We start from the raw sequence: 25832 nt of genomic DNA on the forward strand, positions 1-25832 counted from the left end.
GACCGACACACCCCTCGGAAAATGAGGGAAAGCGGCAAGGAGGGAAAGCGAATTTCATTGGGAAGGTGTGTGTGTGTGCACGTTGATCGCTTTTAATGCCGCTTTCCGTCTGCGAGATTTTCGGTGGTGGCTGTGTTGCCATGGTGGGTGCTTTTCCCACTGACTTTTCCCAATGGCGAAAATCGCTTTTTTTCCACGTCGCTTAGTTAATTTTCACTGCAATGCGAGTGCGAAGCGGTGCATTCAAAATTAAATCCTCGCCGGACTATTTGTCATTTCTGACAGTTCAAACTGCCTTCGGTGGCGCAGTAGCTCGACTTTTGCGCAAAAATTACGGCTTATGGTGGGACATTCATTTTCCTCCTTCATTCCTCAACTTTATACTCCCTCAGCGCAGCAACTTCTGTCGTCAACGCGATCTGCTGTTGTTGCTTGTAATTAGAGCTATCAGATAATATTGAAGTTGCTGGATAGAACCTGATCTGACATGGGGATGATTAATGAGCCATTAGGGAGTAGGTAAAATCATAAACAGTTGGAAAAGTCAACAGTATTCTATGTATGTTGTTTCTAAATATATCTATGCCTTAAGCTACTTAAATTAAACATTTTGCATAATTCACACCATATTTCCACGGCTGAGGCCAAAACTCCGCCACAGATCAGTGTCGAAAAGTTTTCTCATTCACATAAATCTCCTCTAATCCCCTTCAGTTATAAATATTTGCTTTTTAATCTGCTTCCATCACCGATTCAGCAGAAACAAAATACGCAATTCGCATTGTATTCCCAGAGGGCGGTTAGAGATTAAAATCAAATCATCTCGTAAATTGCCACAACTCTTTCGCCGCCCAGTCCATCCGGCAGACAAATCCTGCACCAAGGATATTAACGCCTTAGTCCGCTTAATGTTGCCCCTTCCAGAATCTGTACCCCGATTGCCCAGAATCGGCTCAAACATAAATCATAAAATATAATAGACCAGGCGCAGACATAAAAAGCGAAATTGAAAACGAAATTTGCATTCAGCGCACATGACGAAATTCGCCTTTAAGTACATAACAATCGAAAATTATGGTTTTATGGCTCCAGCCGGGTGAAGGGTTCGAAGGGCTTGAATGGTCCTTCTTTCCCGGGATTAAGGAGCTCGACTGAATCGTGGCAACAGTTGCGAATCGAATCGAACGGGAGCCACAAATGCCATTCGTTTCCATTGTCAGTCTGTGCGTCTGTGAGTGGGGTGACTTCTCCCCTATTAAAAAGTTTTGTCAAGTTAAATTACCAAAAATTGCAAATTGCTTGGATTAAACACGACGGCGAGCAGGGACAAGGACATGGCCACTTTCACTTCCTGCCGGCCATTGTGTGGCCAAAGGATTTCATACACTCAATATAATTAAGGGTTCGAGCCTTGGGCCTCGACTCTCCAACTTCTACTGCAACTCCAACTCCAGAAAACTTTGTGTCCTGGCAACAATTTTGGCCATTGTGTGGCCCTACTTGTTGGCCAGAGAATTTGTCGCTGGGCATTCCGAATTGTATGTTAAATTAAATTTTACCACAGAGACCAGTCTGGCCAAGTCATTGAGCCTGTGGAGTCGTCCTTCTCATCCAGTTACCAGTGGCTGCTCCTGTGGCTGGATGGGATTGGTTGGTCGGCTTGTGGCATTAAGTTGTCAGTTTGTTGAGCTTGACAGATTTTTCATTCTCCGGCTGAGGGGGAAACTGGTGGTCGAAGTTTGTTTGCCCTGTGTGCTCCAGGTCATAGATAGGCGTATGGAGTTAATAGTATGATATATCACTTGTACTATGACGTTTATTCTGCCCAAACGTTGTATGTTATAACCCAGTTAAATTCTCTTTCTAATAATACAATTCTCCTTTCATTGCAGGTAATTGTCCAACGATTTCATCCATTCAAAACACAAATTAAGTGCGTAAGTTGAAATGTCTCAAGTGGAACAATAAATCAATAAAACAATGACAAGAGATCCTAAGCGGTCCAGTCTCCTTCGTAGGCCTTCCTAGTTCTTTGAGTTCTTCGGTGGCTGGAAGTGCTATGCCATATATCACTTGACTATTCGGCTGATTGCCATCGCTTAAACGGCCAGCGGAGCATTTTATTTAACTGTCTTCCCGGCCAACGCTGCGTATACGTACTGCGTACTCCCTCCATATTCATGGCATACATACTCACATGCCTACTTGCTTATGGTAGTTGTGATATGTGGAATTGATGTCGAGTGCGGTCGCCAAAGGAATTGGAGGCAGCGTTTCCATATAATAGGCGCACATGGGACTCCCGTCCCGACACATAAAAACCAATTTCGCGTAAGTGATAAAAATGCAATGAGCACTCGCCTCCAAGTCCCACACGATTGGGATTCTGATTGCGATTGGGATGATCATCATCATGATGATGACAATCATCAACGGCTGGTGACGCAGACGCCTATGAATTAAATTTACGATGGCACACAAGTAGTTTTGACACATATATCTTAAAGAACATCGTGGCGCCATAAAAATCTGTGGCCAGCCTTAAATGGGAGTATGCGATGGGCTGCTGGTGTGGGGCCTCTGGGGTGTGGGGATACAACACAGCCTGTTTTCCCTTTAATTGTTTAATTCGTATGCCGACATCAGCGAGCGGATGGCACAAGATTACAACAAGAGATGCGCTGGTGTTCTCGATATATACTTCTATATATACTTCTGCCAAATGTACTTCGGCTATGGGAAAAAGTCAGGCATACTGCATATAAAAATAATCCAAATAATATAGAAAATATGCGTTCGAGAAATATGCGTCTTACATTTCTTATGACACATTCTTCTTCAATCATCGTTTACAATATTATTTATTTGTTTTTATCAAAACTTTTACTGTAAGCATAATTTTATTTCATAGAAGTTCTATTACGTGAGCTTTTTATAAGTCTAAAAACACATGTTTATGCATTTACAATCAATTTCCCAGAAAAAAGTGTTGAAATTTAGCCATAGGTATAAATGTACCATTATCCGCAAATGTCGTGAGCATCACGCTGTCATGTCTAATAATTCCTTGCCTTTCCAACCGATGCAGCTTTCAATCATCATCAATTTCACATAAAAGTGTCGCCCACACGACGCAACTTGCAGACGTCTTTGCCCCCGAGATCCGCCAGGTTGCCCCAATCCCCCCATGGATCCCGGGTCTATGGTGTCTGCCTTTGGCGACATAATGACGAGATCATATCGACAACAGGGAGTCGCAGTCCCCGATTCCCGGAGTCCCGGAGTCGTGGCATTTTATTTTCTCCTACTGCCTTGGCTGGCTTTTGTGTAATCGTGAGAGCCTTGTCATTGTCATTGCGATGCCGCCTGTCTGCTGTGCACTTTTCAAGTTCAATTTCAATCCCAGCTCTGGCCTCCAACCACTTGCAAATCAATCTGGTGGACACTGCAATGGCCAGCCAGTCAGTCAGTCAGTCAGTCCGTCAGTTATTCATTCATTCATCTAGTCGGCTAGTCATTCAGTCAGCTAGACATTGGCAAATGACCGGCAGCTCGTTTTATTGTGCGGGGCCTGTCATATTTCCTGTCTGCAAAGTGTTGGGCGAAAGTTTTATGGCCCTTTGATAGTTCCCATTGATGCGGCCCTCCTCTCCACGAGTTTATTTTACAGGAAATCTCACGGCAGACCTGCGAAATTGATGAGTTTCGTGCAAAGTTTTCAACGTGATTTGTGCAAAGTTTCGCACATGCTACTTATGTTTCCGCTTGCCAGCACAACGTGTTTACATTAAACTAATCAGAATTTTTAACTTACAGTTTCAAAACACTTAAGTCCTGGAAAAAGTATAAACAAATATGGAACGAGGATTTTAATATTTTTATTTACTAAAATAAAAATCTACAGTTCTTCATCTTGGTGCCTCGACTTCATTCTTCTTCAGATTTATATGTTTCTGTGATTAAAAGCCATGTGATTTGAGCCATGTTTAGTTTATTCTACTAAAATGCAAACATTCTTAAGTGAAAGAGCTTCCTAGCTTTCCTTACATTCAATAAATTGGCAAACTGTGTGCTTTATTCTTTCGAAATCCGCGCCTCGGGCGGCAGACAACTGTCAGCAAATTGCGAGCCAACATTTGAGCCCTAACAACTATAATTACCCTGTAGACAATCAATCCCCCCACAGAATGTGGATGCGGATGGCATAATTGAAGGCGATTCCAGGCGTTGCCAATTGGCAGAATTCTGCAATCGATAGAGCTTTACAGGGAAATTGACACATTTGTTGAAATGCTGAAATAAATTCGGATTCGAGTACTTTTTTGGCCCGCGGCGAAGGGCGTAATTGAAATTGACATATTTCATTGTCGGAACGGTGTTGCAATCCAAATTGCCAAAGTAAATTTTCAATTTCGAACTTTTATCAATTTTTCGAGGGGGGGAAGCGCTATAGCCTCGCATTGATTTGCTTTGATTTTGCTTTTCGGAATGGGAGTCGGATTTTGATTTCCAATTCAACGCCCGCTGTCATCGCTTTTGGCCTTTATTTACCATTTTGCTTTGTTGTAAGCCGCCGCAGGGGGCGGCTTGGTAGGAAGGGGGCGTGGCCCTTGGGCTTAGGCCTGAAGCTTTGTCTGTCTGTTGCTAAGCGCCTGCCACGAGTGTCCGTCCGCCACTTTGAGCCCAGACCCCCTCCCTCCATTCGAACCTTCAGCATTTTGTGCGTCACATCGAAGGAGAACCGCGGAGATTTTTGGCAGCTTTGAGCGGATTAGCCGCCCGTAGAGCGACTCCCACTCACCACCATGGTGATCAGCTCTGGTATCTGGAAAGTTTAAAGTTTTTCTTAAGCGGAAAATCATTCTGGCAACTTTCAAGCCCAATTGTAGTACATCCCACAGATACTCATCCAAGTTTCAGTATTACCAGGACATTTTCCTGCAGAATTAAATTTTAAAGCCAGTGTAACAGTATGAACTGAATACCAACAGACACCTTTTGTTCACTTTGCTGCTCCACTTTTCCCTCGGCAGCTGCGACCCCAAAAAAGCCCCACCCTAACTTTTGCAGTCCATAAATTACAATACCAAAGCAGCAAAATTACAATAGCGCCAGGTATTTGGGTCAATTCTCATTGTCTTTGCTTTTATTTCGACATGCAAAACAGAAGTGGCGCAAATTTAAGGTTTCTGGGCTATACAAAGCTAAAAAATACTGTTGCATGCCGCGGGGCGTTCAGAGTGGCGACTGTACCGTGGGTACTCAGTAAATGAGATACAGATGCACTTCGTCAAGATGTAAAGAAGCAAGTGCACACAATGAATGCAAGAGGTACAGTCCCATGAACCCCGCTTTTGGCAGGTTATTTCACTTGGTAGCATTGATTTTGGGGCTCTAGGTTCTACAAGTTCCTGAAAGCCCTCTAGTTTTTCGGCTTTACTTTTGTGAATATTATTAAAAATGGAGTAGAGTGTGTGTCGTGTAAGTGTGATGAGATAATCAGCAGCAGATGGGCTATCCAAACATATTATGTAATCCTTTCTTTGCAGATAATGCAAGTATGGAGGTGATGAGTTTCAGTTGTTGATGGTGTGGAAGTATTCTGTTTTTGGCGGGTGGATCCACTTGCTCCTATTACCTAACTCTCTTCTTGGTTACTGTTTTCCGTGGAGCATACTGTGTCTATATCGTTTAAAGGGGGGCTGTTTGGAGTCTGGTTCTTGATGGAGTGGTAGTCGATGTACAGTTGCTGGGCCTCGCTTTTGTAGTTGTTTTTCATGTCGTTTTTTAGCTGCTTTAGCAGCTCCAATCGATAGTTGTAGTTCTCCTTAAGGACATACATTTTCCTTTTGAACTCCGCCTTGGCTGTGCGTTGTAGAATGGCTTGTACGGCGGATTTTGGCGTTTTACCTGAAGAACTGATGTGACTTAAGGGAATATTAGTTGATAGTTTCATCATATATAGCATACACTTCTTACGTGGATGTGGATAAGGAGGTGTGGGCTACCGCTAGAAGCATTCCCTTCCAGGTTTTCCTTTGCTGCTCCTCTCTCAAAATGGCTTCGGCTTCTCTTGCATTCAGCTTGTCGTCGGTTAGTGTCTTGACCTCCAGAGCCTGAATGCCTTTAAAATATTCTTCCATGTCCTGCCTGATCTTATCCCTCGGGTCAAATTTTATCTCTGTACAAGGCGTTACTTCATTTGGCTTTTCCGATTTCGTCTCCTGAGCTGCCGATGAAGTACTTGGCGACATTGGATCCAGTTCATCATTTTTCACTTCCTCGGGTTTTGGTATGGTGTCCTGTTCCTTGGTTTCTTGAAGTTCTTCCTTTGCTGGTGTTTCTGGTGGACTCGTTACATTTTCCACCACTTGAATAGCTTCTTCTTTGGGGTTATTCAACGGTTCTTCTTCAATTAACGTGTTTGATTTACGGGCGTTATCCATGGTCAACGTTTTACCAGGAGCAGCATCATTCAACTTTTCTTGACTCTGTGGCTTAGATTTCGTGGAGATAGTATCATCAGAGATATTGTCAATAATGATATCTTTGTACTTGATCCTAAGTGTTTCTATCCTTGCTTCTTCTTGGCATTGTTCCTTTGATTCCTTAGAATGAGTTGAAACAATATCTTTATATTCTTCCTCGTTTCTCGAAATATGCAGTTTTTCTTCAGATTTTAGGGGTTTGGTATTTTGGTCTATATTTTCCGGTGGTTGTTCCTGTGCTTGACTTTCTTTCAAATCGTACACATGTGTTTGCTGTTTCTGAAGGTTCTTGACCGCATTGAAGTTCTTTTGCTCAAGACTTTTTCGGCCAATTGATTCATTAGAATCTTTAGAATGCGAGTAATTCAAGATATACAGCTCGTTGTGTTCACCGTGTGCACTTGCTGGTTTCATCTTGTCTGTTTGTGGCACATTTTGATTTTCCAGAATTTCGGTCTCTTCCATTTTGCAGGTCGAAAATTTGAGTCTCGGTGTTTGGTTTTGGTGTACAGAAAATTGACCCGACTTGTTTCACATTATTTGACTGACTGGCGGAAACTCCGTTCGGCAGCTTTAACAAAAGTTCAAAGGCCAATTTGACCCTTGACTTTTTCCGATAGCAGTGAAACAAAAGGCATTCGGTGCGGAAATCTTCAAAGCCTAGACAACTGTGGCCTCAGCTCGAGGCATTTGGGATCTAAATCAGCCAAAAGACGCAAAAAGTATTTGCCACACACAAAAGTTTCCCTACGAACGCCCCTAGGTATTCCATAAAAATAAAAGGCAAGAAACATAAACATAAACAAAGCCGGACAGCATTCTTATCGCCTTCATTTATTATGCAAACTTCGCTGGCCTCTGAAATTTTCCAGCTGCATGCAAAGGTCTTAAAACTGATTTTCAGGCCTGGTTCAAGGAGGTTTGACCCGGGATCAGGGTTAATCAAGGAGCACATTCATCAAATTGCCACGCAACACGAGGCCTCGGCATGCAATGCCACAAGTATGTTTGAAAATGTACTGTAAATTGTGATAAGTGTTTTTAAAAAATGCAGAAAACACATGTTTAATTTAAAAAATTTAAATTTAAAAAATTAAAAACAAATTTTAAGAGAAGCCTTAAGCATATATGTAAATACGAGCTGCGGCTGGGACAATTTCATTTCTGACAGCTGAAGAAGGGGGCTGTAAAATTTTAATAAGTTTCCTTTTTCGGTAACGGCTGTTCCTGAATCTAAACTCGAAGCCCTACTCTCATCTGCCACATTTGCTTCCTCTCTAGTCTATAATGCAACATTTGCGCAACGAGAACAATTTTTTTTCGGTGGCACAGAAATGGGTTTTGCGTCTAGACAACTGGAGGTCAGGGAAATTGGGGGGTTCAAATGCTACTCTAGTCCTGCTGGTGATGCGGCATTTTCGCCCCACGTATCCGTCTGGTGCGATTGTGTGTGGTCTGAGATTTGGAATACAGTCAGCTGGCAGATTCGGGGGCCTTATGTGGCTTAGAATGGCCTGAAGGAACATGGTCTGCATGGCTAATAAGCCGCTGCAGCCAGGATTGGTAACTGAATGGCAGAGATATTTCTTATAACAGTGTGAGAATAGATTTAACTAAAAAATGTAATCAAAAAAGGGTTGCTTTTTGTTTAAATCAATAATCAAGCATCTCTTCCTTTTATTTAAATTTTGATGATTTTTTCTAATTTAGGTGTACGATAGCTAACTATCCTTCTATGCTTAATCCTTCGAGCCTATTCTACAGCTCTAATTTTGAACTCTGACTTTTCGACTTTACTCTGCGCTTAGCATGCACATTTAAGCCGCCACACTAACCGCATTTGGGGCCAAAACCCCCGCGAATTCAACGCCACCCAATCAATGTGAATCAATGTGCCAATGAACTAGTCAATGAACTCGTTATCAACGCTCTTTGGCGGCTAATAGAGCGGGTTTTCCAACCGTTTTTCGACATGCGAGCACGCGAGCCAAAAGTTTTTAAAACCCGGTAACTGTGCAGCACGTGCCACGCCCCCTTGCCTGTCGACGCCCCAACTCTGGCGGCTCACGAAATTATTACAATTATTATTATTATTATTTTTCTGGTGCTGTTTATGCATATATTGGGTCACGCACAATGCGGCAAACTGTCAGCCGGAAACGGAATTGATTATCGGCGCTACCGAATCCGGCTTTTAGTAGTTCCACTCCCCGAGAATTCCTGTTTACAATTGTTATCTGTTTGCGTGCCTTGTTGTCGTTTGGCTTGCCGCATTCAGAAGTCGGTGGCATTTAATGACTTAATTTGGCCGACTGGGCCATTGCTATGCTGGAAAATGCAGGAAAAGTCGGCTAGAGAAACTGTAGTAGGTCCTTAACTCGACTGTTTCCCTTAAAGTAACTATATTCTTCAGATACATTTTTCATTAAATATCTTTTTCGAATATATCTTTTCTGAGAGTTTGAGATCAAGCTGTCCAGGACAATGCTATCACCACTTTTGAAATAATTTCGACAAGGGTCTCATTTTAGATTTCCAAATTCCCACAAAATTGTAACGTAAGCTCTTTGGCTTGATAAAACCTAAAATGTCCGGCAATAAGGCGTAAGTTAGCTGTTGTCTGAGTTCTGTTCCTTTCACTATTCGTATCCTATTTTTTGTATAAAGATCCTCGTCCCGAGGACGACATCCTGTGATGCAGTTCAGCACCGCCATGGGAACGCCGGAAACCAAGCGCAAGATGCTCCTCTATAGACGACTATTGAGTCGGGAGTTGGCTCGAGATGGCAAAAATCCCCAGGAGATTGCGAGGGCCAGAAATCGATGCCTTCAGGCGCAGGATCAGGGCAGGTTTCCAAATAAGTGAACATATCAATCCATTTTCAGAATAATTATCGGCAGAAGAGTTTACGTTTTAGCAGTCGGAAACAAACATTGCATGTTTGCTTCTCCTGTTTCTTTCGGTCGTATTTGAATAAGAATTAAATTATAATTAAATGGTTTTTATGAAATGGCTGTTACTCTCATCGTAAATTCATATTGTAGCCACGTAAAATATGAAGGAAAAAGTGCGATTAAAATAAATAACTGGCCATATTTGCGACACTGGCAATTGGACAACGAAAACAATTTTGTTTAGCCCGTGCACTTTTTGCGGTTTCAACAGTTTATAATAAAGTGCCAGACACACAAAACAATCCAAATAAATAACATTGGCGTACAGAGGAGTCGGTTTTTTAGCATCCCCCTGGTTGAAAAGATAAACAAAATATAAAACAAACCGTTGAGAGTGGCGCAGAGGCTTTTAATTGCCATCAGGCGCCAACTGTTACCATTTGTGAACTCAACCAACTTTTATTTATTTATGTAAATTTGCTTTGCCTTTTTCGGGATGCACAATATTTGTCGCGAAATTGGCAGAAGCGAGTCGCAACTTTGCCCATTCTGGAGTCGAAAACACCGGCAGTTTGATGGCTGAAAATACAAATTGGAATTGTTTTGACAATTGGTGTGGCATCAGTGTAAAAATTGCCATGGCAAAATGTTAGAAAGGCAATTCGCGGTGGCTTATGGCCTTCCTAATTGGCTAGCAAATAGAGATCCCAGGAGAGAGGACAACTTTTGGTCACACACAGAGTATGCCAATTGTTTTGGGATCTAGAACCACATTTTATTTCGTGCTCAAAGCAATTCTCACGTTTTAGCTCAAGTCGCAACTTAATTTCATCTTTATAAAACTGCTAATTGAGTTGTTTCGCTAGCGACGAATAGAGAACATCTTGAAGTTGTTGATGGGCAATGGTTCATTCTCCGAGAATACAGCCTTTTCGATCACCGAACGAGGACTTCCCTTGTGCTGAAGCCAGTATTTCCTAGGAAATGTTTTGCTATAGAATACAAAAACCCCCTTTCAAGATATAGCTCACATATCAGTCATTTGATCTAAGGATCCTTCGAGCATTCCCTGAACCGTTCCTTGAGTTGTGTTCATGCACCAGCCAGTTATGCCCAACTCATTGGCCTTTTTTTGAGTGTGCTAGAAGCTGAATAATATAAATATTAAAAAATAACCACAACTGCAGCACTTACCTTGCGAAAGAAGACACCTGCAAAGTGGAGTATTTAATCAGAAAACGTGTGCCTTGGATTGAATTGCTTTACACTTACCTTGCACATGACCAAACACTTCAAATTGGCAACTAAAAATTTGATTCTCTGCCGCAGCTTTTGGTGGACTTTTTGGAGATGATTTCACCAATTTCTTGGTGGTCGTTTTTGACTTTTTAATTTGACTGCTCATTTTTAAACAAATTTGTTATAGTTTCCAGTAAAAGCAATAGCTTTCGTTGACTTGCTTGATTTGAGATATTTGAACTGCTGTGTGAATATTATTTCAACGCTATATTGTGGTCCGTTTAGTTGAATCTTAAAACTTTATTTACCAGCCTTTCGAGTTTGTCTTCCATTAAAAGTAACAATATTTCACGCTCATTTGGCATTGCAAGCTTCGCCATCATATCGCCAAGTACTTAAACACTTTTGTGCTCCAAGAGAAGACCTTCCCCTAACCACTTCCGGTTCGTTAAGTCTGACGGCTGGACGCGGAAGGAAGGACTCCATCCAGGGACGGAGGAGCGGCAAAAATCCAAAAGGTGGCCAAAGGAGCAGATGACGCACTGAGTACTGAGTACTGAGTACAGAGTTCGTCTGGTTCGCAGCCTCGCTGAAAACTTCAATAAAACGTTTGACGCCGGAGGCGAACTGACATTTTCCATTAAGTGCAGACAGCTATCGAAAAAAATAAAATGGAAACAGCAGAATGCCAGCAGCTCATTTGGGGGAAAAGTTTTATATTCCTGAGAGTTTTGTGGTGTAGTCACGTGTTGGTCGTTCGTTCTTTTTGTTGACTGTTGATTATGATGATGCCCTAAGTTCTCGGCTCTCAGCTCCACGTTCCAGTATCCAAATGCGGCCCAGTCACGGCAAGAAACCGACCGAGAGGATCCGAGTAATTGAAGCTGACCACGTTCAGCTCGGCCATCATCAAAGTGCCATCAACAGGATGTCCCACAAGGATGTCCTTGCTCCTCCTCGCTCTTTATCAGTTGCAGGCGAAAGCAAGAAAGCAACTTTTCTTACAATAACATTTATTTTGAAAATATTCGTTGTCGCTTTTCTGCTGCTCTGTCAGCTCTGTCAGCTCTGTCAGCTCTTTGGGGACATTTTGAAGTTTTGCCAATGTGGGAAAGTAATCAGAAAATATTTTGTCAGCTTCAGTTGCAGTAGCTGGCGAAACTTTTCACTACTTTCCGCCACTTAAAGTGCTCCAGTTGCGCCAGTTCAAATTGAAGAGCGGCACTCGAAAAAGCCGCAGAGCTTCCCAAACTTTTCGCTCAAATATTGGATTAGCAAATTGACGTTTATGCAATTTGATTTACCTACCTACCGTACAGGGCAAATTAAATTTTCCAGCCTGCGGCGGCTTTTTCGAGCCATTTCACAGCGCAAATTCGTTACAAATTGCTGACACAATGGAAATTTGCATAAAATTTCCATATGCATTTGTCGAAAGCGAAAGGACAAATTTGGCAGCGCCGTGATGGGTGGAAAAAGGTGCAGGATTTATGAACTGTCGCAAGCCAATTCCCGTGTGAGGCATAAATTTAATGGCCAAAAAAAAAAAAAAAGGGCCAGTCAGGTGGGACGGACCAATCCGAGGTGTAAACAACGCTCTTAATTTGCATTCGCCTGGTTGGCAGTTAATTTATTTGCAAGTCGCTCTAAAAAAGCCGCAGTGCGCCGTCCAACTTCCTTACGCCGCCCTCGAGTTCTCGACCAATTTTCATTAAAGCTTATAAATTGTTGTTTATGACCCACCAACTTCACTCCGTGGACATCATAAAGCCTCGCCCCCAAAGGGAATCTCTCTGTCTGGGTATCGTCGTGGGCTTTTGACTTCATTTCATATTCATGGACGCGCCGAATTCACCGAAAACCCCATCTTTCGATTCCGCCTGCAGTTTGGTCCTTTGTGCCGGGTTCTCGTTTTTGTTTCCGTTAATAAACTTTGGCAATTACCCGGGCTGCCGGCTGCCTGTTGCCGTAAGTTACTGGGATTTGACGCGGCAAATCGAGACAGCCGGAGATAGGGATGTGTCTAAGGATAACCCCAAGTTTTCACTTTCACCACAAGCAAACTCTTTGATATCAATATTTTCCAAGATTTTCCTATAGTTTACCTGCTCTCATCCATTTAGCCAAACGACTTCAATACGATAAGCGGAAAAACATGTGCGGGAAAAGTGAAAAAGTTGTGACAGAAAACCTGCCTCCATATAATTGCATTACTCGTGTCTGTCGCAGCTGAAGAAGGAAAACTACGAGAAATCGCATTCACATACCGAAACTTTTATATATGTATGTATTTTATACAGCGTAAGCCGCAAGGACCGCAGCACCGCAGTGAGACCACAATCCTCACCTTGGCAGGAGATCCCAACTCAGTTTTCCCAGCAAGACGACTTTTCATATTTTTCCCCAACCCAATGGATGTCGGGTTTTCTTTCCACAGCTTTTACACAGTAAGAAAAGCGGGGCTGCTATAAAAAGCTGTTCAATACAGCCGTCCCAAAGTGCGAACCCTTACTTTCCGGTGTACCCACACAAAATGGATGCGAATGGATAGGGAGGAGGAGTAGCTCCTTGGGCGCTGGCAAATCCTTTTTCTTAACCCAAGCGTGCACATACTTCAAGTGTGCTTAACCCACACTTAGTCTCTGTCTGAGAAACTCCATGCCCCGCCAGCCGGCGATACCGTGAAAATCTGCCATGTTTGATGTGGTCTCCGCACCACAAATCACCAGGGCGGCAGTGTCTGGAATTTATGCGCCTTCTCAAGAAGCTCCGAATGTTCCTGTACCTATCCATGTACACATATTCACTCACATATATATGTATTCAGAAGTGTGAGTGGCGGTTATGTCTGTGATTTTGCTCCGACCACGCCCTAATCTGACACTGATGTACACCATCACCATCATCCCGTTGGGCGGCGACCACGCATTCAAGCGGATCACTCCGAGCTGGGACCCTTGGAAAGCCCACTTGGTTGAGTGGCTTCAGAAAAACCTAGGACAGTTGTCACCCGCTGAGCCACTAGTTTTTCACATTTTCCCCATTCATTTTTCCTCTTTCGCCGGCTACATAACTTTCATATTTTCGATTTTTCGGGTCTCGAGCTGTGTAAATATTTTTACAAAAATTATTTTACGCTTGATTGGAACGTGAAACGGAACAGGAAATCACTTATAACATTTTCTGCTGGTGTGGCCCTATTGATTTTTGATTTGGGGTTCAGTAATTTTGTGGGTGACAACATCGTGTGAATGATGGAAATTTACTTTAAGTCAGTCACATATGATCAATTTTCTGTCATTACAATGTTAAAGTGAAATTCGAATTTACTACTCTTGAGAGTAGTTTAAATCGTATAGTTTGCTTATAACTAAAATCACACATAATAAGCTATAGGCATTTCTATAATTAAAAGTTACAATGTAGCTTGTGTGTGTAGTGCCATCAAACTTTGCTACTACAAGTTATAGAATTTACAAATTATCCGCTCTCAAGTGCTGACTCTGGCATCATCTTGTGCGGCTTGTTGCCGGCTACAAAGTCCTTTTTCCACTTTGCTTCTGCTGTTTGCCATGTTGCAAGGATGCGAGGATGCCAGGATGCAAGGATACAAGGTAGCTAGCTGCACGTGTGTGGTTGTGTGTCCAGGCGAATCTATTCTCCAGCAGGCCCGTACAATAAACTGATTGTAACTGCAATCAGTTAGCAGACAAAGCAACAGAACTCGACTTGAGCCATCTACAAAGGCGACGACTGTTTGCCAAGTTGTAATAAAGTTTGGTAAACAAGTTGCCCCACACACACTTCGGATCCGACTCCAACACACAACAAGCAGCAGGAGCAGCAGTAGGAGCAGCCTGTAAGCCGAGTTCCCCAATCTGGGAGCTTCCACTTTGGCCCCCAACCCATTGCCATTACTCACGCTCCGGTTTCCCTGGCTGCTTCGAACTTATCTTAAATTCTAATGCAATTGCAAGCGGGGGGGAGTGGGAGTTGGGAAGTTTTCAGGTGTGCTGTGCTGTGCAAAGATTTCGTACTAATGCCCTTCGTATCCTTCCACATCCTTGCAGGTACGTTCCATCCACGTGGATCCGCCATTTCGCTATCCCTTTGTGTGTGTAAGTGGCAAACAAATGCATCCTTGTGGCCCACTGCTATACGGATAATAAAGCACTCGGCAATCGGTTGCCCAGGCTTTCAGTTCTCAGTTTTCCACTCACAGCTGGAAAAAATGGTATGGTACAGAATGGTTTCTGGCGTGTGCTACGTGACGCTTATCAAATGCACCAGATCCCGAAACCGGAGAACAATCTCAGGAAATGGGAAAAACATTCGAACACTGAATTCACGATGTGTGTGCTTGAGTATGCTCTTTATTACCTCGATGATTTTTGATCGGGAATATTGTAGTTCTATCAAGGCTTTTGTTTCTTTTATAAATATATCATATTATTATTATTCTAATTATAATTATAATATACATATGTTCTAGAAATATCATTCTTAAACAACGTTAGTACAAATGCTTGTTAAAGTTTACCAATTTCGCGTATCTTTCTGTTCTTTTTACTGACCTTTATAAATCTTTTAGTTTGAGGAGTTTTTGAAAGCATAGTAGAGTATCCTTTATTCGACAGGTTATTCATACTTTCTTTTGACTACCACATTTTTTCGTATTTTCTCCGCAGTGCATCAGTTTGGCAGCCTTTATTCCTGCCGGCTGTTTGGCAATTGTTGTGCTGTTCCCCAGTTTGTTTATTTAATGCTATTCACTTATCCGGCATGTGCAGACCGAGTGACTAACTGACTGCATACTCACTGCTCACTATTCAGCATTCACCATTCACCATTCAGCATTCACAACTCACTGAGGTTGAAACGTGAGGATGAGACTGCCAGGATGAGCTGCATCCGAGTGTTTTGGCCTCGAGTGAGCAACTCAAAGCTGCATGCGATTGCCGCATTCATTAGCCAACTTAACGCCTCTAATTAAATGCCTCAAGACGCTGGAGCTCTTTTGGCAGCCACCCACTGAGGACGATTACATGATGATGGCATTCCTAATTACTCTGTGGCCTTTAATTTCATGCCCATATTTGCTAATGCAATTATTGCGCATAATTATGCGTTTATTGAACAAACGGAATCACTGCTACTGGGTGGAGAAAATTAATTGACGTACGGCAATTGTGAAGGGAAAGGGGTTCAGTTTAACAATAGACAGCGGCGGACAGTTGGTCAATGGACGAAACTCCATTTGATAGGCCCTACAGGCAGCTACTGGTGTCCTTGCCATCGGGGGATTCCCCTTTCGGGTTTGAGCTCATCTATTGTCTGTGCAAATCGCCAGCTGTGCGCAAGTTTTTTGGCCACAAGCGAAATTGCATTATTGGTTAAATATTTTCGGCCAGCTGCGGATTCTGTTGCCATGGCCAACTGCATTTGCGTTTTAATGGCGCTGGCTTTTCTGCGGTCCAACTTGGCGGCTCCCCATGGAAAATCTGTTAATGAAGTAGCGCACAAGTGGAGCTAGAGCAGCAGTAATGATGTGTGGTGGTGAATGTTTGGGGAAAAATGTCTGGCCAGCGAATTGCAGTGCCGATGGAAGTGGAATGGAGTATAAACATTGTGGCAAACTCAATGAGCTACTAATGAAATGACTGCATTATGCATTCAGCTATTGTGGCTTTTGTATTCCAAACGATGCGGTTTGAAGGGATTTCTAGACAAGTATTTGGTGGAACTCGAGAGCAAAGGCGAACATATATGAAGCTATATTTTAGTCAATTAAATTTGCAGTATAAGCGAAGGATTTAAAAATATATATACAAGCTTTAAACGCAAATAGGGCGAATAAAAACAGACGTAGCCTACTTCTACTAAGCTCCTGGCCTCAAATTATTTTAAAGTTTTCATACCCAATATTGTATTTTTTTTGTGACTTTTGCCCACATGTGTACCAGTTTTCCCAGTTTACCCGGGATGGGGCACATTAAACGGTCAATGGCAAAACGGAAGTTTACTCTGTGCATCAATCGAATAATTTGCTGGGAGGGAACCTCATGTGGCCTCCACTTCAATAGACTCAAGGCGCACAGAAGAACAACACACACATATTTTCCGGGGCGACGAAGACTTCGCAGGAAGATGGGGAAATTGTCTAATGGAGCAGCTGGATCTGGATCCCCTTTGGCTCCTTCGCTCTTTTCTCCTATCTGGTATTCATGAAGTGCAAATTGTGAGCAAAGGAAAAATCAACGCGATGTGGATGTGGGGATTAGTTGGAGCCATGGGGGCGGGAATCGAGGGGCGGTAGGTGAGTGGTGTGAAACATGCGGAAATAACATGAATTTAAGTGAGTTTAGTGAAAGAACACATCGGCAACAAATCAGCAGGACCGAAAACAAGACTGCATCAGGGGGATTTTCACTTGGACTCTTTTTCCTGCAAGAGTCTGGAAAATGGCCAATATAAATCTTATGTTGGCACACAAGCAGCAAGCTGTTTTCCATTGTCTAGTTTGGTTGTTAGAAAAAGCTGCTAAATGCATATGTGTCACGATTAATTGTTTTTGGCTGATTAGGAGAAGTTACGAGCGAGTGTACTTGAATAAAGAAGCCTTTCGGAATATGAAAAGCAACTTCAAGTATTGAGAGATATGTAGATAAACAAGCGTGATATTTTAGGGATATTGCTGTGAGTGTAGCCATCAGAGTTTGCCACTCCAGCCGTAGGAGAAACCAATAACTGGGCTGGGTATTTGGGCTTGTGCTACTGTCAATATAATATCTGTGCCCGTTCATGTTGGTCGTATATCAAGAAAGTTCTCATTTCCACACATTAAAATAGCCGCTGGCCATAAATTTCACCCATTGGCGAACGGGGGGGAAAATGTTGACTTGTGGAGGGGGGGAAGGCATCGGGCGAATGGCAAAAATGTTTTTGGCAAACTGCAATTTACTGCACACATCGCATCAATGGGCATGCATTGCCTAGCCTCGACTATTGTCCATGCGCTTCATCGAAATTTACATATTTTTCCACTCAAAAGGCAATTGAAATGGAAAATTCAGTAAATTTCCATAAAAAGTATATGTACTTGGTTTATATGTGACTCAATAGTGCTCGTTATTTATTTACCACACTGAGTCAAATAAAGCATTGCAACTGCAGAAGTTTGCCCGTTTGGCAAACGACAGACAAATACCAGATTTGCCCAAATCCCCATGATTTTGCACTTTATGCTGGCTCTGGATTCGCCATTGGGCAATCATCAGAAACTGATTCATGTGACCCACTGAAAAGTGCAATAAAAAAATACAAACTACAAAAATGAGGCAACACAATAAACTATTGCTTATCACTGCAGCAACAAAAGGAGTCAATTGCCGCATATCACACTCAAATTTATGAGCGGCGATTATTCATGCAAAGTGTTTTGGCCATGTACACCCAATGTCCATGCTTTTCACACTGGGTTGGGTTCGGCCAGCGATGTGGAACGATTCCAAATCGGTGCATCGCAGACTGATTTCATTCATCTTTTTTTTTAGATTTTTTTTAATAAGTTTCTGTCACAATTTATGGCTACAATTATGTGATTTTTTCGAAAGCGCATGTTGCAGATTTCGCTCCATTAGATTCTCATAAATATGGAGTTATAAGCGAATAATAATACAAAAGTTAACTTTTAGTAGCTGACAAATGCTATTGGCAGGCATTGTTTTATTTGAATATTTTTGTGGAATTCATGTATTGTTCTGTAAATTATTCAAATTAAGTTTCCACTTATATATAGTAATAAATAGCAGGCACTCTGAGAGCTTACATTCAATTAAGACAGATTCAACTGGAAAATTACATTTAAAGTCAGTGATATTTGTCTTAGGGTATTCGATTCGTGCAGATAGAGTCCCACATCTCCCATTCACATCGACATCACTTTGAGGTGTGTCCAGGTCCAGGTCTTTTGAGGTCTTGAGAGTGAGCACCATCGACGTGGTCGTGAGGTGGGCTGGGTCCCCGGATTGTCGGGTAACTGGGATCCCCGGCCTGTTGGCACGCATGACTGGCCAAAGCCAGTCGTCAGCTGCAGTTAATGCATACGTAGCTGCATAGAGCTTGGTACCCACTCCCCGCCAGCAACCGAGGAACATTACCGATATGTGTCGATACTCTCGTAGCAAATGTCATTAAAATTGCTCTTCATAAATCACACAGAAGGCACACACATCGAGCGAAGTAACATGTTGCCATCTAGCCATGTTGCAGACGAGCTCGAAAGACGAGGCAGCAGCCCGAGCATAACCTCATTTTACGGTCCATGAACTATGGAGCTTCCGGGCCAAACGGGGGACACATAGATGCTCCTCGGTGGCGAACGATTGGAGGAGACCAGACATTGACTATTTCCAGATTTCTCCGTTGGAGTGCAGTTTGATTGTGGCACATGCACATGCACCAAGTGCGTTATGATTTTTTGGAGGGCCTGCCTTTAGGTAGCAGCTGGTTAAACGGCAGCCAACTCAAGAGGACCCTGCCAAGAAGCTCCGATGTGGCACAAAGGGCAAATTTGAGGGCCTGGCGAAGTGGGGCTGAAGATGGCAGCTTTGGAGGTTTCGACAGACCAAACTGAAGATGTTCAATAAGAGATCTAGCCGGCAAAAGCATTTCGTAATATTACAATTTGCTTTTGCCTTAAGCACAAAGTTTTTCAACTTATCTGAAAGTCTGTCAGAGGTAAAAAGCCATTTAGGCCAATAAAACTTTAAAATTAAAACCGCAGATAGGGGGACCCGTTTTGAGCAATAAATTACAATTCGATGTTCTTATCACCTAATATTGCTCCAGAGCCAAAACCATAAATCAAGCAGAAGTTCCACCCTCCCTAGATTTTGGTTTTGCTCTCCGCGGAGTGTGAAATCTTGGACCTTTGCTGCGTGAATAATTAAAATGAATTGCTTGGAGTTCTATCGCCAACCCTCCTTCAGAACTATACATATATCCCACATTATAGCTTTTTAAAGTTATCTGGGAGGAACGCTTGGTTTTTCTAATATTATGATGGCCTGCGAGTCACAGCAATAAATAAATTATCAGCAGCGGAGATGATGATGCACATCGCATCGCATCCAAAAAAAAAACTGACAGATGAATGGAGTGTTCGAGAAGGGGGCACATTTAATAAGCTATATGATCTCCAGATTCCGGTCCCAAAAACCAATACCATATACCATCCATTCATGTTCGACCCATCGAAAGTCAAAGTGTGGCGGCAATTTGTGTTGTGATTGATTTTCGTTTTACCCGTTTTGTTCGCCCTTTTCATCTGCAGACCCCATTAATCAATGGTCGCATTTTGTCCCGCTTTGCATACTGCAATTTGTTCCGCTTCTGGATGGGGGTTCTGCGGCTGTGCGAGCGAGACAGAAGGCGTGAGTGAGGGAGTGAGGGAGAGAACAATGCTGGGAGTCGACGGTGCGTAGTTTTTTGGCTGCCACTGTTTGGGATTTATGACCCTTCAAAATGCAATTAAATTTAATTGAAGCGCGAACAAAAAAGCTCACGCAATCGCTCGACTTTTTCACACTTGCACACCACTTGCTGGATCGCGTATACGCCCCGCTGGCCATTTAATTAATGGGTTAAATGTGTTTGTGCAGTTGAAGGCTGTCCGAGAGATGCAAAAAATGAACAGTGCAAAACAATTAACAAAATACAAAAAAAAGCCAAACAAAACAAACAAATTTGTCTTGCTCCAGCTTTCGCCTCTGCTGCTCCAGCATGTCGGATAGCTTTTCCTGGTGGTTTTCCCAAACTTTGCCAAAGTTTTGCTTTGTTCGCCCACTTGACGTTGCCTGCTTATCATTTATTCATTTGCTGTCCTTGTGGCAGGACATGATTTATAGGCTGATTGCTGCACCTGCTTGGGCACATTTAAGTGCAATTACCTTTTATTTGCATTCTGAGGTGCGAAAATTTGCATTTAATTATTTATTGTTGCTGCACTCGCAACTGTTATCATCTGCTGTTGGTTTATCCTTTTTGCGGCTGGTCGACGTTGTTGCGGTTCGTCCTGTGCGGTTTTCCCTCGGCTTTACTAAATTAAAGTCACATTTTGACGTGGGTGCTGGGTATTTAAAGTATGCAATTAAATGAAGCAGCAATGACTATTTTTTGCAACCAAAAAGTTAATGGCTTGCTGAAACAACAATTGTCGGCAATATATAAGCCATTTTAGCAAATGGTTGCATTTGCCAATCGAATTCCATAGTAACCCACTTTAACGGCGGCATACGAAAAAACCGCAAAAAGCTGAAAAGTTATATTCATATTTGCGTTATTCTCAGCCAAAATCGCACTCACTCACTTCATTTCATCACTCCATCAATCCAGCAGCCAAACATTTCAGCAGAGCAGCCGCAATAAGACTTGTGTCAATATTGACACTCGAAATCCTTTTAATTTTTGAAAAAATATTCCACATTTCTGGGCCCTGGATGGCAAGGACTTTCCCGAGGGGAATGGAGAATGGCTGACCCAAGCGTTTTCGTTTAATTGAAAGCTCGGCAAATATGCACTACTACATAAGGATATAGATGGAAGTTGTGGGGTGAAGAGGGCAGCGGCTTGTCTAAGCCTCTAAACTGATTAAGTTTTGATTGCAATTTGCAATTCGATTTGCAAAGAGCCAAAACTTTGCCGTCGGGTGTCGACTTTTCACATTTTTTTTTAATATACCGAAGGTCATTAATATTTCAATAATGCTGTCTGGGATCTGAAGCCCGAAGTCTGCAGCTCTGCGAATGGCAGTTTGAGTTTATTAAAGCATAACGCAGGACGCAGGACGCCTTGGCTTTGTGTTTCCTTTTCCTGTTGCCTGCATAATTGACTTTGTCGCTTTTTTCATTCGCCATTATTCCTCATCAGGCTTTTTGCCCCTGCTCCCCCCTCCCGCTGTCTTGTATATATTTTAGTTGGTTTCTGTGCAGTAAAAACAGGAAAGAGGCGAAGTAGGGATGGCGAATGTCCTTTCCTTCGCTGATCCGGGGGTCCGACTAGTCAGACATGATTTATAATGCTGCTGCTTTCGCCTCGCTTTCCTTGCTTTCCTCGCTTAGTCCGCTTTTCCATTTTCCCCACTTTCTATTAGCCCTGCTACAGGTCCTGCAGCGGGCACTTGCTTCCCTTGTTGTGGTCCTGGTCGCTTAACTTGTCCTTTTCAATTTTGCAGCTCTGCGGAGCCAGTTGAATCACGTTCCTCGCATAGATTCGCTCTCATATTTTTTATGCTTTTCCTCACTTTGGCGCCTCATAAGGATTTCTTCTTGAATAATATATATATTTGCTGGCCGCTCTTTTTATTTATTGAAAATAGTATTATTTTTTTTGTTTTGCAGTTCCCTCTGTTTTCTTTGTGTGGCGGGTCTCTTTCATTTGCAATTTATTGCTTATATTGACAATCATAAATTATTCAAATGCAAGCACTTCAATCCTTGCGACTTATGAATAATGCTAATTGATTGTGGTTGCGATTCCAGTAGTATTGATGGAGTGGCTTGAAGGCTACGATATAGACAACTGCTGGCTTTAAATAAGTTGTATTGCAAAACTTACTTCCGATTTTATTGGATTTCCCAAGACTAGTTGCTGTGATTCATGGCTTAATCAAGTGTGTGTCTGCCAAGTGTGCATTACCTTTATTTCCACTCGTTTTCCTTTATTTCTTCCTTTCATTGACACCTGTCAAGCCTTCGGCTTCTTGGAGAATTCTGAAAATCCCCTTCAAAGCTGCCTGCGTAAGTCACTCACTAAGTCGCATTTATCCAGCTGCCTGAAGCGGAGGAAAAATGTCAAGTTCGCCCACAAATAGACACAGACATTCGCTTTCGTAATAAATTTTCCACAACATTATTTACAAAAAACTTAAGCGACGTGATGCGATTTTTTAATATCAATATTTGCCGCTGGAGTTGGGGCTGCGACTTTGAATTGAAGTCCCAACAAAGGCGGCTGGCAGTATCAAATAAGTACAAAATAAATGTCGAAGAAGGCCAATTCGAGTCCGGGGCGGAGAACAAGATGGCTCGTTAGGGGCGTGGCTGCGTAGGAAGTAAATGCGAAAAAGGAAAAGTGCCTACACTCTTTGACTTTGACGACATAGCCGCCTAAATGAATCAACAGAACAGAACAGAAGTGAAGTGAAGGCGACACACATGTGGCGCTTGTCTCGCTTTTCCAACGTCGTCGTCGGCTGTCAAAGGAAAAAGTGTCGCGGGTTTTCCTCGTCGATTTTCCTTTTTCCCTGCACGTTTTCATCCATTGACTCACTCATTCATTGATTCATTCATTCAGTCGGCTCTTTTTGGCTTTTGCGTGAGCCGCTTCAGTTCCGCTTTTGGCTTCTTGTTTATGGCTTGAATTTTATTTCATTTCCAGACATCGAACCCAAACGGTTATCCCCATTCGCCAACCCCCCCAAAACAAAAAAAAAAAGAAGTTGCGTCTGGAAGTTTTGGGTCATTTATCAAATTTTCAAAGTCACATTTGGTATTGTCACGCTCGTTTTTTGTGTTCGGTGGAAATCGAAAAGGCTTTTCAGTGGAGGAGTTACACTTTTCCATCCCAACCATTCCTTAAAATGGTCGCGTATCCTTGGAGGTGTGGCCAAATTGCCTTGCGTGCTGCCTTCGATAAAAGTGAGACGTAATGCATAAGGAAAGAAATTGGTTCGACGACGGAAGGACCTCGGCAGAGGGTCACATAATGAGTTTCCATTTTATTTCCCTCTTTTTCCCGTTTTGATTAGGGCAAAGAGAATGGAAACGAGGGATAAGTGCGGAATATATATGAGGATATAAAGCAACGTGAAGAGAAAGTCAAAAGTCATACTCAACCAGCTAATAGATTAACAGTTCTCTGGGGTGGCAGCTAAGAATTTTAGTTACTTTTTATGGGCACTAAAAAATGATGGATGTGTATCCAAATCATTTTAGCAACCTATTTCCTGAAACAACTATATAACAATAGTGAGCTTGACGTTCTGTTTTCATCTTGCTCAAAAAACTTCAGTTTTGATCAACATTTTATGGCGACTCCTATCGCTTGCTTAATTTAATTAGTTCATGGTAAAGTACACATTAAAGTAATCTTTCCTTGAGCTCCCTGGAATTCCCCTGAGGCAGCGGCACAAAGGCCATGTTTAATCTCCCGAAGTCAGCGCCTTTGTCATCCTTCTGCAAATAGGCTTTTCCCGGGGCATCTGCAGCACTAAACATGTCCCTGCATAAATTGTTTGCCCCTCGGTTTTTGGCCAAAAGAGATTCTCCGCCAGCGGCGGCGCTACAAAATGAGTAATGGACAAACTTTATCACCTGCGCGAATGGCAGACATTACCATAAAATGCTACAGCAAAGAATTAAGCTGCATAAGAACAAAAGCAGCGGGAGCAATAATTTTTAATTTATTGCGGAATTTTCATAAGAGCGACAGCAAAAATGAGCTGGATGTGGCCTCCTTCGCCAGCGGATGACTGGCGGAGCCTAAACAAATTATGAACGCGTGTCTCCACCTTGGTGGCGTTTTTATGATCTTCCTGGTCTGGAATTCTTTTCCTCATAAATGACACGCGTTAATTACCTGCGGAGGAGGAGCTCCAGTGATATCCTGCCAGGAGACGGATGGACATAATATTGCAATTAGTTGACAAGTCACGTAATTGTAGCTGTCCCTAATTTTTTACGGGCCACGGGCGATATTTCTTAGAATGTTTGCTATGATTGTTTTTCTGATTTATGAGCTCGCTGTGAGTTTAACTACGACCTGGCCAATATATATTGCTATGGAATCTTAAATTATTTTCAAAAATTGAAGCTAATGAACTAAATACACTGAGTTCCCCCCTCTCTTTCATCACACAACTTAGTATGCTAGTCACACCCTGAGGAAAAAATTAATTTCTCCCTTTTCGAGACCCCGAATGTCTTCTGAGCCGAAACCATCCTAATCAATATAATTACACTGGCTATTCGAAAATGTCGCACACGTAGCACCAAAGCACAACACAGTGCACAGAGAGGAGAAAAATAGCCAGGACTAAGTGAGCTCACGTAGTCAAGCAAATAATACACATACGCACTGTGGGCCGTTGCGAAATTGTAGGCAAACATTTGGCCAGACACAGAAAGTTGGGGAAAAAAATCGAAGGGGCCACAGTTGAGGCAAGTAATTGACAAACATGCCACATGCTACTAAACACAAATTAGAGAGGTCGGGACAGGACAGGGCCATCAATTGATTTTCCAGCCGGCACAAGGATCATTCACGGAAGCAACGCCTGCAAATGGACCTGCCAGCGAGTCAAAATGTCAATTAGGAAGCCGCATTTACATTTTTATGTCATTTTTTTTACTAGAGTGGAATGGGCTAACGAATGAATTTTATGCAAATTGCAATTCCTGTTTTCGTTGCCTCTGGAGTGCCATTTTATTTAAATGCGCTTAAATATTATTATTCGGCCAAATGGATGCCATTTTGTCGGTCCATAAAGACATTACGCGCCATAAAATAATTTCTCTTGCGTCGGTGGCGCCCTCTGTCGCCGGACATTTGGCAGGCTCCATCTGCTCCAGATATTCCCCATATAAGCCGACATCCCTTCCCCTCGACACCCTCCCCCCAAGTAGTCCACATTTGTCAGTCTGGTCCGGCTTGGACTTGTAGTTTTTATTATCGGCCGGGTCCTGCGACTGAGCGGCTCGTTTATCAAGGGCGCATTAAAGGGATCCTTAAACTGGTGGATGGGGGACAGCAGTCCTGCCATGTGGCGCCCTCTGCCGGCCGAAGTTGCCAAATTGCACTGCCTGCATATCCTGTCGGTTGACAAACGTGTTTGCTCGGCCAACAACGAGAGTAGCAGGACTAGCAACGCCGAAGGATTCCCAGATACGTATTTCGAATCGGTCGCGCCATATTTGTTGTGTTTGTTGGCTGGAGGAGGGGGTCAGGGGTCAAGGGGCCAGGGGTCAGGGGTGTCTGGCAGACTGCAACTAATATCCGTTTCCGTTGTAGACAAAATGTGTTGCCATTTGTAATGCCAAAGTGTTTCGGCGGGACAGGAAGCAGGACCAAGTTTCTGAATGCGAGAGCAACAAGCACAAACAATTTGTTTTGTCCGCAATAAGGGAAAAAATAAGAGGACTACACATTGAC

General features: G+C 42.8%; 4 protein-coding genes across 6 annotated transcripts in view; 2 read left to right on the forward strand and 2 right to left on the reverse strand.

Annotated features, from left to right (window-relative positions):
• LOC120449192 (E3 ubiquitin-protein ligase TRIM9) overlaps window positions 1–25832 on the forward strand; it is a 76771-nt gene that overhangs the window by 26461 nt on the left and 24478 nt on the right. The window lies entirely within an intron of this gene.
• LOC120449204 lies at window positions 5119–7046 on the reverse strand. 2 transcript variants are annotated; one of them, XM_039631579.2, is made up of 2 exons: window positions 5980–7046; window positions 5119–5918 (listed from the first exon to the last, which is right to left on the reverse strand). In XM_039631579.2, the coding sequence occupies exons 1-2, from the start codon at window positions 6951–6953 to the stop codon at window positions 5639–5641; spliced, it is 1254 nt and encodes a 417-aa protein (XP_039487513.1). In that variant the 5' UTR covers window positions 6954–7046; the 3' UTR covers window positions 5119–5638. The 2 variants fall into 2 exon arrangements, with proteins under 2 accessions (XP_039487513.1, XP_039487505.1); XM_039631571.2 differs by having other exon boundaries at window positions 5119–5927; window positions 5980–7045.
• Window positions 8941–9499, forward strand: LOC120449237. Its single transcript, XM_039631613.1, has 2 exons — window positions 8941–9092; window positions 9156–9499. The coding sequence occupies exons 1-2, from the start codon at window positions 9076–9078 to the stop codon at window positions 9352–9354; spliced, it is 216 nt and encodes a 71-aa protein (XP_039487547.1). The 5' UTR covers window positions 8941–9075; the 3' UTR covers window positions 9355–9499.
• On the reverse strand, window positions 10121–10865 carry LOC120449226 (acylphosphatase-2). Its single transcript, XM_039631601.1, has 4 exons — window positions 10656–10865; window positions 10578–10594; window positions 10415–10524; window positions 10121–10360 (listed from the first exon to the last, which is right to left on the reverse strand). Exons 1-4 carry the CDS (start codon window positions 10786–10788, stop codon window positions 10246–10248), a joined length of 375 nt encoding a protein of 124 aa, XP_039487535.1. The 5' UTR covers window positions 10789–10865; the 3' UTR covers window positions 10121–10245.

This window comes from Drosophila santomea, chromosome 2L, assembly GCF_016746245.2.
Source record: "Drosophila santomea strain STO CAGO 1482 chromosome 2L, Prin_Dsan_1.1, whole genome shotgun sequence".
NCBI classification, from domain to species: Eukaryota; Metazoa; Arthropoda; class Insecta; order Diptera; family Drosophilidae; genus Drosophila; species Drosophila santomea.